General features: G+C 40.8%; 2 protein-coding genes across 2 annotated transcripts; both read right to left on the reverse strand.

Moving 5' to 3' along the window:
- On the reverse strand, positions 1 to 636 carry LOC148802763 (uncharacterized). Its single transcript, XM_088897981.1, has one exon. It carries the CDS (start codon positions 634 to 636, stop codon positions 1 to 3), a length of 636 nt encoding a protein of 211 aa, XP_088754107.1.
- On the reverse strand, positions 636 to 11,460 carry LOC148802764 (putative disease resistance protein RGA1). Its single transcript, XM_088897982.1, has 4 exons — positions 11,247 to 11,460; positions 3,070 to 3,596; positions 2,379 to 2,765; positions 636 to 2,249 (listed from the first exon to the last, which is right to left on the reverse strand). The coding sequence occupies exons 1-4, from the start codon at positions 11,458 to 11,460 to the stop codon at positions 636 to 638; spliced, it is 2,742 nt and encodes a 913-aa protein (XP_088754108.1).
- Positions 11,461 to 11,740: the final 280 nt, after the last annotated feature.

The raw sequence follows: 11,740 nt of genomic DNA on the forward strand, positions 1-11,740 counted from the left end.
TCATTGTATTTCCACATCTGGGACATGAGATATCTTAGGCCAATCTTTACCCTTACCGGTTGCGCATCTTTTCTTTAACTTGGGACATTTTTGAATCCGTAGAATCTGTAGCTCTGTCAGACGCCGCATACCTTGAGGTAGTGATGATAGATTACGACAATCTTCAATATGAAGTTCCCGAAGGGATTTGAGGTCTCCAAGTTCCTCTGGAAATGCAAACAATCTGGGCATATAGTCGATCTTCAAAACTTGCAGGCCTGTAAGACCTCCGATGCCCTCCAACGAATGAAAGTTTGGACAATGCTTGATTAGTAGCTCCCGTAGCACTGTTTTTGGATGCTTCATTTCTTTAGGTAGAGACGTCAATTTGGGACAGTCAGCAATATAAAGCTCTTCAAGCAATTCGACGTCTCCAAGCTCCTCTGGCAGCTCCACCAATTGGGGCAGATGCCTAATCCTCAAACCTTTTAGGGCAGAAAGACCTCCAACGCCCTCCAACGAATGAAAGATTCGACAAGACTCAATTTGTAGCTCTTCAAGATCGGCGAGGTATTGCTTCAGTGCTTGAGGATGCAATGATGTCAATTGATCACAATGTGAAATTTGTAAAATTCGGATAGAAGTCAAGCCTTCCATCACCTCCGAAGGAAGTGTTGAAATGAAGAAGAAGAAGAGGATGATGAGTTTGTAGTTGATGATGATGATGATGTCAATATTAATGGGATGGGGGTTTTATCCTGCTTCGTCTTTTTCTTACTCCAATGTCTTTGCATCAATTCCAGATAATTCCACTCTTCCACGTGCAAACCCCAAATACTTTCCAATTTAGGACAACCCTTTATGATCCAGCGATTGGGAAGGTGAGGGAACAGTGATAATGAGTTATGTGGCTCTTCTTCTTCTTCTACTACCACTACTTCCTGATCACCGTCTAATATTTCCATTACTACTGACCAACTCTCCAATTTAGGCATGTCCCTGAGGTAGAGATACTTTAAGGATGGGAAGAATCCATCTCCTTTCCTCAATTTACTTGTAATGCTCTTGAGGGCTTCCAATCCACATAAACTTAGATACTCCAGGGAAGGGAGCGGACCTGAGAACTCTAGAGATTCGCATCTTGGACAATTCTGTAACGCAATTGTCACTAGATTTGGGAGCAATGAGGATTCAATCATCCAAGAAGCAAATTTCATCCCTCCATACCCGCTTACATACAATTCCTTTAGATTTGGATGTGGCTGCAGTCCTTCCAACGCATCATCATCATTATCCCCTTCCCCTCCATATTCTAATGTCAAGGATCGAAGGTGTGGCTTCTCCTTCAAGTTTGCTTTCTTGCCATCTCTCACTTGTTCAACTCCCCTGATAATTAAATGGCCGCTTAGCTGCTGGTTCAGCGCATGCAACAGCTTAATATGCTCACCACATAACCCCAATCCCTTGATTCTACTAAGTCTTGTCAGTAATCCCAAAATGTCAACTGACAACTTTTCAAGTGAACTGCCAGCAAGATCTAGAGTGTGCAAATTCTCTAGTTTTGTAATAGAAGCAGGGAGTGCATTGATGCTACAGTTCCAAGAGAGGTCAACAAGCCTTAGACTCTTCATATTCCCAATATCTTCTGGCAATTTTTCAAGACCACAATTTGTAAGTTTCATGGTCTGCAAATTTTGGAGCTTAGTAATTGATGTAGGGAGTGTCCCAATATGCGGATTATAAGAGAGGTCAAGGTACCTTAAGTGCTTCAATTCACCTATGCTACTTATTTGCAAGCTCTCAACAGTTTTTTCGTGCAAGTCTAACACACGTAAGCTCATTAGTCTTTCAATTGGAAATCTCCCAAAATAATAATCATGGGACAAGTGTACTAGAGTCCGCACCTTATTAGGAAGTTTCAATTGTGACAAATTCTTAAGAAGCGTCACGTGTCGAACTCCTTCAGGAATAGTAGGTGGTTGAGCTCCCTTCACCCCGACCTCCACCCGAAAACACTCGACCCCTGCGACAGATTGAGCAAGGTCATGCACGAGGTCGTGCATTTTGCAACTTACTATGTTTCCCTCTTCATCTTCTTTTGCTTCCTGAAACATGCATCTCCACAATAGATCGTTGAAATACTCCTCACCTATTTCCTCCAGGCTACTACTACTCCCTCCAATGAACCCCTGTGCCATCCATAATTGGATGAGGGTTTCCTTTTCTATCACATGATCCTTGGGAAATATTGAGCAATAGGCGAAGCATTGCTTCAATTTTGATGGCAAATGATCATAGCTTAGCCTCAGTACTCTTACAATTCTATCTCCTTCGTCGTCATCATCACCATCACCAAGTGGGGATTCTTCTTCTATTCTCCAGATTTCATTATTTTTCACATACAACCACTCTCTTTCTTGGGTTTTAAAGCGCATCAAACTCCCTAGTGATTTTGCTGCTAGTGCTACTCCTTTGCACTTTTTGACGATTTCCTTTCCAATCTCCACCAGCTTTGGGTCTGGTTCATGTCCTTGCTCAAATGCACGTTGCTTGAACAACTCCCAACATTCTTCTTCATTCAACCCCTCCAAATGGTAGGCTTCGATACCAACTGTGCCCATGATTTTTGCCACCTTTTTGCTACGTGTTGTCACTTGGATTTTACTTCCCACACAACCACCCATTAGCAATTCTTTCAGCTTATTCCACTTCTCTGCTTTATCGTTCCACAGGTCGTCCAGCACCAGTAGATATCTCCTCCCGTCCACAGCTTTTCGAAGCATAACCTGTAATTGTTCCATTTCTTTGTTGGAACAATCTATATCTGAAGAGTTGGCACATCTTATAATTTTTTGTGTTAGCAATTTCACATCAAATTCATCGGACACGCACACCCACATTCTCAGTTGGAAGTGATCTGCCACACTCTGGTCGTTGTAGACCAATTGGGCAAGTGTGGTCTTCCCCAGTCCCCCAATTCCGACTATGGGAATGATGGCCACATTCTGATCAGCTGGATGATGATGATGATGAACACCTTCACCACCACCCAATTTGGAATCGGGGGGGGCCCTTTAATAAAAGTTCTACAATCTTCTTTTTATCTTGGTCTCGTCCGATAACAGTCGATTCACGTATGAAGGAGTGGGTTTCCTCCCTCTTTATCTTGGCAATTGGCCTGGTATCATGTAACCTCTCTCTAAAATGGAATCTGGACATATCTGATGCAATCACATCAAGATTCTCCATGATCTCTTTTATTCTATGACCCATCTTAACGCGGAATGCAAGAGGATTTGAACGAGAAAAGAAGTTTTTTACCTCCTTTCTTTTGCTGCCATGGATCTCCACTTGCCTTCGCAAAGCTTCAGTTTCAAATTCATCTACCACGTCATCTGCATCATAAACAGCGTGCTTGAGCCTTCTGAGCCAATCTTTCACGGCATCGTTCTTGGCTTGCTTCTCCTCTGCATCCAGAAGCACAATTTTGATTGCTGTGAGCTTGTCTTGGAGCTTTCCAATATCATTTTGGACATTCAGTGCCAGACCAATCTCTTGAATAGCTTGGGAGGCCAAGCTCGCCACTATGTTTCCAACAAAGTCAAAAAGCACAGCTTCTGCCATATTTTGCCAAAGAGAAAACAGACTAAAGCAAGCGGTCACAACGTTCCACTCACTGATCAGAGCATATAACACCTTTTGGGGATGGTACAAGTGAAGAAGACACGGCAAATGGTTCTCCAGTTGTGGACTTAATTATGGTTCATTCAACCAAACCCATGTGCAAGGGCAGTAATGTAAAGAAGCACTTGGAATAGAATAATAAACTCAGACTTGGACCAAGTCAGCATTCACCTCTCCTTGGAATTATAATATTAGGAAAAACAAAGTCTAAGGCACATATTACAATGTTACGATTGTTTATTATTGTTTAATATACGTAAACTAGCGTCATTAGTGCCATTAGACACTACATAGCAAATGTCCAAATTTTCAAAACTTATTTTCTAAGGTTAAAATCAATTTAAACAATTATACTTAAATCAGCCCATTCAAATAGGATTTTGGTTTAGTAGACTCAAAACAACTATACAGTGCATAGGCAACGATTTTACCACACTTGATACCAAACAATCCCATATAAGGGCCACTATAACACCAGCGGAGTCAAGCCTTTTAAACCCAAATAAATTCCTAAGTTGAGGCCCGGGAATGGGTTCCGGCCTTCCCGTCTTGTTATATGTAATATATTTCAAGGATAGGGTTATAGGGACATATTATAGTTGATGCACAAATAAGAGGGCCCAATATTTTTTATCCTTAGATATTCAAAAGATGGCTTGTCATAGACCCCCAATTAGGTTACGACTACTAGTCATAAATAAAAGGCCTTTTAACTGTGGTCATAATAGATTTTTAGAAAAAAAGAAATGGACAAGTACAGACAGGTTTAATGCAGATTTTGTATTTTTACTACAGACTAATAAGCATTCAAAATGTCAAAATCCCCCACTCTATACATTAGTGCCTGCCCGTGAATTGACATTAATTCCGATCTGATCTCCACCCCAACTGTACTTTAAGCCTAAAAATTCTGACCCTAGGCTGAATAGTCATTCTCTGAAAAAGAGAATAGTGACATGATATTAAAGCAAGTCCAGATCCCAAGGTTGCCTTTCACTCTATACATGGGCCCACTAGCATTCACTTGGAGAGATTGCCTTTCTACAAGTTTGAATTCACACCAAATCCCAAGATTGCTTCTCAAACAATATGCCTAAATGAACCAAGAATTAACTTTAGGCAAAATGGTGCATTCTATGGAAAATGTTGTAAGATAAAATGAAGGTGAATGAATTATAATAAAGTAAAATTGACAGTGATATCTTTAATGTTGTTAAAGACTTTGATGATAAGTACATTTTATGAAATATGAACCATTGAAAAATAATTAGACTATGTGATGTCTTTAATATGATTGGTTGAAATTTTGATTTAATATACAACAAATATTGCAATGTAATCGGAATATTAGCTCTTAACATTTTAGCTGTTATCCCTTAGAAAGAGAGCAATCTTGAAATGAAAGACTACAAACCAATTAGTCTTTTAGAGAGTGCCTATGGTTTTTGATTTGCTCGATTTGCTCCTGTCCTTGCTGGAAAGATGAGTTGGGTGAGGTCGCTTAAGCTATTTCTACAAGGGAGATGGTGTTAGAGTGCCCGAGTTGTGGACTCACTCGTGAGGGCTCCAACCGTCACCGAGTCAGGAGAGTTGAAAGTAGAAAGTAAAGAGCAAAGTAAGAGTTTAATGGTTAACAGAGAGTGTACCATTTGAGGGTGAGGGACTGCCCTTAAACAAGCTCTGGGGAGAGTTCAGAATGTCTCCAAGATTCTTGGAGTTAACGGTCCTCGACCCCTGAATCTTAGGGACACTCGAGGACAATCATTGAGTCGACCAATTTCCTTTTTCCAAAGAAACAGGGAGACTTTTGTAACTACTGCTAAATGTGTGGTGTGCCCCCCAAGCATATCAAAGGTATTAAATGGTCTGCTTGGTATAAAATGAGCAAGTGATGTAGGTCAGCTATCATGAGATCGGGAAACTCGTTTGATGCCTGCACCGTATAAATGCTCTAAGGTGATAATTGATGTTGTAGCTTGGTCTTCACCAAGCTGTTTCCAATTGAGCTCGGGTACTCCGATGTGACATGAATCCATCTTGTTGGCGAGCAAGTTTCGACCTGATGCTACTTAAAGTCCCAAGGTGATCCGAGGTTGCACTGGACACCAATGTGTCGTTGGATGACTGGCGAGCCACTTTTATCCATCATTAGTTTAAGTAGAGAGAATTAAGGAGTAATTAGTGATGAAATCTTTGAAAACCAATATTCTTTCATCAGAAATATACAAATTATTGATAGCATCCTAATGGTAAACAAATGTGTATACCAAGGCTGATAATAGAACTTTATTTAGAAAAGGCATATGGTAGAGAGTAGACTAGTACCAACTTAAGCAATATTCTAAAGTGTGTTTTGCACAAAAAGGGGGGAAAAGAACAAGCGCACTAGCAAAACTAGGGGGGAGCCCATTGATTGCATTCAAATGCATGGGGGAGAGATGTTGTCCATCCAGTTCCTAGCCAATATTAGCCAAGTAAAACGTAATAAGTTGGTTTGCTTTCATGTAAATGTGTTTGATATGCATGTTGTTATTTTCTTCCTACTATAGGTACATAGTGGTCACTAAGACCATCAGAGTACAGAATATATCAAACTAACACTACACAAACGCCTATGATGAATCCATAACCCATCACACATTTATGATAAGTTCATTGCAGATCTGCGATTGTGATGAATTCATACTCAAAACAAGTCACGATGAATATCGGCTAGCACGAATCCGCAATAAACTTTAGACATACATAAACTTGCGATAAAGCTTAGATACGCACGGATCTACGATGATCTATAAAGACGTGCACGGATTCAAGATGAACTTCGGACACGTGCAGAGTTGCTATGAACCTGAGGCCGTTACAAAACTGTGGAATCACGATAGATCGGGAATAAATGTCAGTTACACGTGTGCTTTTAAATTATGCATGTGAGTTTAATGAAAGTATGCCCGCTAAACGATGACGTCACCCACTCCACATCAGTATAATAGGGTCGCATACGGAAGGAATCCGAAGGGATAGGATTCTCTAATAATGACCTACTAATATTTAAACAAAAGGAAATAACTCCCTTCCTAATAAAAAAGATCATCTTTCTTAATAGGAAAGAACTTATTCCTTGATAACCTTAACTTTCTCTCTATAAAAGGAGGAGATAAATTCTTCCCTAGGGGACAACATAATACAATCTTAACCTAGCATTTCTAAGAGAGAAACAACTCCCTTCTCTCCTCTCTTCCCCACGTCCTCTCTCTTTCCCGCCACCATCTCTGGACCTTCGAAGACTGACCAACCTTTGCCTTACCATGGTGCTTACATTAGAATCTCTGGTTACCATCTCCGATCTCCGAGAATTTCATTCGGTGAGAGCTAAGGATGGTGGTTGATGAAAAGGATTTGTAGAGATTTACAGGGACCTTGTTCCAACCTCCTATTTTCTACTATAATCAAGACGACAAGCTAGTGTGGTCTCCTATCACCACTTCCCACGATCGACTCCAGTCATGACAAGGCATCCGTCTACCTTCATCTTCCTTGGGCATCATAAGACAATGATCACAGGATTGTCACCATCATACCCCAACTGAACAAGTAGGAGCCTCCGACCTCATGCGGTAACCATTATTGAGAACTCTAGAGACACCAGATCCAATATGGAAACCTGGTCTAGTAGGAGTTCCCAAAAATTCATTGACAACGACAATAAAAGTTCACGGTAGTGGGAGTCTTCCCAAAACATCCCCTGGTTTGTTCTTTCCTCACCACCACCACCACTATCAAATTCGTCTCTTTGGTCCCATCTAAATACAGAGCACCGTCTCACTACTAGAACCCTTCCCACCCTCAACACAATCTCTCTCTCTATCTTTTTTTCCCTTTCTTCTTCTTTTTCTTCGATCATTCCTTTCCTTGCTGCCTGCTTCAACAAATGGAAAGGCATAGCTTTGTCGTCACGAAATGGAACATTAGAAGTCCAATGCTGATGCCTGGTTTGTTGCTGAATGAATTCCACCTTTTTCTTGTCTGTTCGATTATCATGCATCCTCTGTCTATTTTCTTCTCTTCATTTATTTTTAATCACAAATCTTCTTCTCTATTTTTCTACGTTTTGATTTTTGTCTCAGGAAGCTGCTAGATTGTCTGGTGATCGTTTTTCTATGCTGATTTTTTTTTTTCTTTTCTTTTGAGAATCTCTGTTATGGCGTGCCTGTCTTGCCTTCCATGGTATTTGTAGCTAAAATGTATTGCCGGTATTTTAGATCCACTTCTTTGTTTTTCTTCATTTTTAAGTCTACCTCTAGAAGTTGTTGGATCGCTTTGTGATCGACATTTTGATCCGAGTATCATCGCCATGTTTTCTTTTTTTTCTTCAATATCTTGAATTTAGATCCGTCACAGTGCTTTAAGGGGGGAGGGTGACCTTTTCCCTACCCTCGAATCTTGTAGCCTCTTTTTTCTTCTTTTACGAAAGTTGGCATTGCTAAAGCCTATCCCTATCGTGCTTTTGTTTGGATTCGAGATATCACATTCTTGCAGCATCATTCTCATTCGAAAACAATTTGAGGTCAACACAGTCCAATGCCTTCCCAAGTCGTAGTTGATATATGCGGAACCCTCCGAATTCGGTGGTATCCTAATTAGATCTGTTATTTTTCTTTGTGTATATTTTGTTTATTTTGTTTGCGGGATTCTTTGTTCTTGATCGATGCCGTTGGAGCGATTTCTAGTTCATCATGAGTAGACGCGGTGCTTCAAATCGAGGAGTTAAGAAGGTAGTCTTGAATTTTCTAGTTCATCATGACAGCCACTTTATTTTGCTGTCCTGTCTTATACACAATTTTATATGGGAACTTATCTAGGAAGGCAGACCACCTAGCATGCAAATCACTTCTTAATTTCTTTTGCCCACTAAGATATTTTAGGGCTTAGTGGTCAGTGTAGAGAACAAATTCTTTTGCAATTAAATAGTGTTCCCATGTCTTCAGGGCTCTAACCACATCATAAAACTCCTTGTCATAGGTGGACCACTTTCTTCTGGATTCACATAATTTTTCACTGAAGAAAGCAATGGGCCTCTTCTCTTGGGACAACTCCACTAGCATCACATTCAACTTTAAATAATTTATTAAAATCTAGCAAGGCAAGGATGGGAGCTGTACATATTTTTTCTTTTATGAGAGCAAAACTCTGTTCTTGTTCTTCTCCCCATTGAAATTTTCCTTTTTTCAAACATTCAGTAATGGGAGCCATGATACTACTAAAATTCTTAATAAAGCGCCTATAGAAGGTTGCCGACCCATGGAAATGTCTGACATCTATGACAGTGGATGGGGTCGGCCACTCCCTAATGGCTTTCACTTTTTCTTCATCTACCTTTACACCATCCTTACTTACAATAAATCCCAGGAATAATAAATTATCACTCATAAAGATGCATTTCTTCAAATTAGCATATAATTATTTTCCCTCAATGTTTTTAGGACCTCCCTAATATGTCCCACTTGTTCAGTGATAGATTTGCTGTATATCAAAATATTATCAAAATAGACTACCACAAGTTTACCAATGAAGGGGCGTAATACCTGGTTCATCAGCCTCATGAATGTGCTGGGTGCGTTGGTTAGCCCAAAGGGCATGACTAACCACTCGAACAAGCCATCTCTTGATCTGGTGATATCCACTCCTGAGATCTATCTTTGAGAAGACTACAACTCCATTAAGCTGGTCCAGCATGTCGTCCAGCCTGGGAATAGGAAATTTGTACCCAATGGTAATCTTGTTAATGGCCCTGCTGTCGACACACATTCTCCAACTGCCATCCTTCTTAAGTGTTAATAAGGCAAGTACTATACAAGGACTCATGTTGATTTGAATGTGTCCCTTTTTCAATAATTCTTCTACCTTTTCCCATAAGATTTCATTCTCCTTAGGACTCATCCTGTAATGTGGAAGGTTAGGTAGACTGGCACCTGGAACAAAGTCAATATGGTGCTGTATATCTCTCATGGGAGGGAGTTTGTTTGGTAACTCCTCTGGAACTACATCATTGAATTCATCCAGTAGTTCCTGCACTTCCACTGGAATTTTATTTTCCTCTAGTGTTTCATTCATATTTTCTCCCTTCAACAAATGTACCTCGCGGCTATCCTTACATTCTTCTACAAATTCAGCATGATAATGGGTGATGGTAAGGAAATTCTTCTCATGTGCTTTTGGAGCATTTGTAATATTTTTCTCAGTTATGGGTAGCAAAGTATAACGTGTACCTTCTTTTTCAAGTTGGTAGGTATTCTTCCTACCCATGTGCCTTGCATCTGTATCAAACTGCCAAGGCCTCCCTAACAAAATATGGCAAGCATCCATATCAACAATATCACAATATACTTCATCATGGTACTTACCAATCGAAAAAGGTTTTTGCAGCGCTCTTCCACCTGTATGCCGCCTCCTTCTTTGATCCACCCGATTGTGTATGGGTTGGGATGTTTTTCAGGAATCATTTGTAATTGTTGGATGACATCCTTGCAAATAATATTTTCCTGACTGCCACTATCAATAATTAAATTAAATAATTTTCCCTTGACAGTACATCTGGTATGAAATAATCTATGCCTCTGAGAAGTGTCTTTATTTTTCTGAGACAACATTAATTTTCTGACAACACAGGTATATTCCTCATGTTCGTATGGACCTTCTTCATCTTCCCCATCAGGTCCACAGTATACCTCCTTCTCAATATCTTCTTCTTCCTCCCTTTCTACCATATTAACTGCCTTCCTCCTAGGACAGTCATTGGACCTATGTCCAACCTCATTATATTTAAAACATTTAATATGTGCAGGCCTTGCATAAGGGTTACTGGGTTTAGGAGGGTTGGAAGGGTTACCTCGAGTATGTCCTCCTGTAGTAGCCTTACCGGTGTTATTTGTGCTTGTTGGGTGAGAGGGTTGTACTACCGGGACTGTTTTGTTTCTATCAACAGTTGTCGATCTGTTGTCGCTCCCGCTGTACCAGCGATAATTATCATTGCGTGCCTTGTCTTGGAACATTAATTCTGCTTTCAAGGCTAGGTTCCATGCTTCCTGCACACTAAGAACCATTTGTACACCAATCTTGTCTCTGATGGACGGTCTTAAACCGCTCAGATAACGGACTGCCTACTGGTTATCACTTTCAGACAACTGGTTTCTTTTCTGCTAATCTTAAAAATTCTGATGTGTACTCATTAACACTACGTGAACCCTGCGCACACCACTGGTAAGATTCAAACATATATTGTTCATAGTCTGGAGGTAAAAATCTACCTCTGATTAATTGTTTCATGCGCCTCCAGGTTCGAACGGAACCCCTTCCTTCTCTGACCCGGGTCTCTCTCATCCATTCCCACCAAACAGATGCGCCTCCCTTTAATCAGAAAGCTACCAGTTTTACCCTTTGTTCCTCTGGTATCTCCATGTAATCAAAGAATCTATCGACTTCTGTGATCCAATCCAGAAATCCCACTATGCCAAGATCTCCACTAAAGGTAGGAATATCTACTTTAAGTTTGAATTCATCATTATTCCTATGGGGGTTGAAATTACCTTGATTATGCCAATTTCTGCCATTTCTATCGTTGCCGGGAAGAACTGGAGCACCACCAAATTCTAAATCATCATCACTGTCGTCGTCCATGACTGGTTGTCGGAACGCAGTACTGACGGGTGGTCTGTCGTGGTCGTCTCCTTCGATTTTTTGTGGATGTTCCCGATTCCGTGGAACAACCTCCCGTAACAAGGTTCGCAGTTGTTCAGCCATCTCTGCCAATTGCTGCTCGATGTTACGTGTGGCCGTACATTGTTCTTCGATTGCTCTCCAAACAGTTGGAAACCCCTGATCTCCGTCACGGGGTGGGTTGCGACTGCTATCGTCTGGGTTGGCCATGACTGGGCGAATTCCCTGCAATGATACCACCTGACACAGCGTGGAAGCAATGGAAACTGGAGCTGGCTATGCAAGCACCGGGCGATCGCTAGATCCTAGCGAAGAACATCGATTTCTCTAGGAGAGAGAAAAGGTGGCGAAAACTCAAGGAAGA

Source organism: Nelumbo nucifera, chromosome 2 (assembly GCF_055504915.1).
Source record: "Nelumbo nucifera cultivar China Antique chromosome 2, China Antique-T2T, whole genome shotgun sequence".
Lineage (NCBI taxonomy): Eukaryota > Viridiplantae > Streptophyta > Magnoliopsida > Proteales > Nelumbonaceae > Nelumbo > Nelumbo nucifera.

Coding starts and splice junctions, on each gene's coding strand:
- LOC148802763 (XM_088897981.1), bottom strand. CDS start 636: ATGGAAGGCTTGACTTCTATCCGAATTTTACAAATTTCACATTGTGAT.
- LOC148802764 (XM_088897982.1), bottom strand. CDS start 11,460: ATGGCTGAACAACTGCGAACCTTGTTACGGGAGGTTGTTCCACGGAAT. Junction 2,766..3,069: donor ACCAAGATAAAAAGAAGATT/GTAGAACTTTTA, acceptor GAACAATTACAG/GTTATGCTTCGAAAAGCTGT. Junction 2,250..2,378: donor AAGAAAGAGAGTGGTTGTAT/GTGAAAAATAAT, acceptor TCAAAATTGAAG/CAATGCTTCGCCTATTGCTC.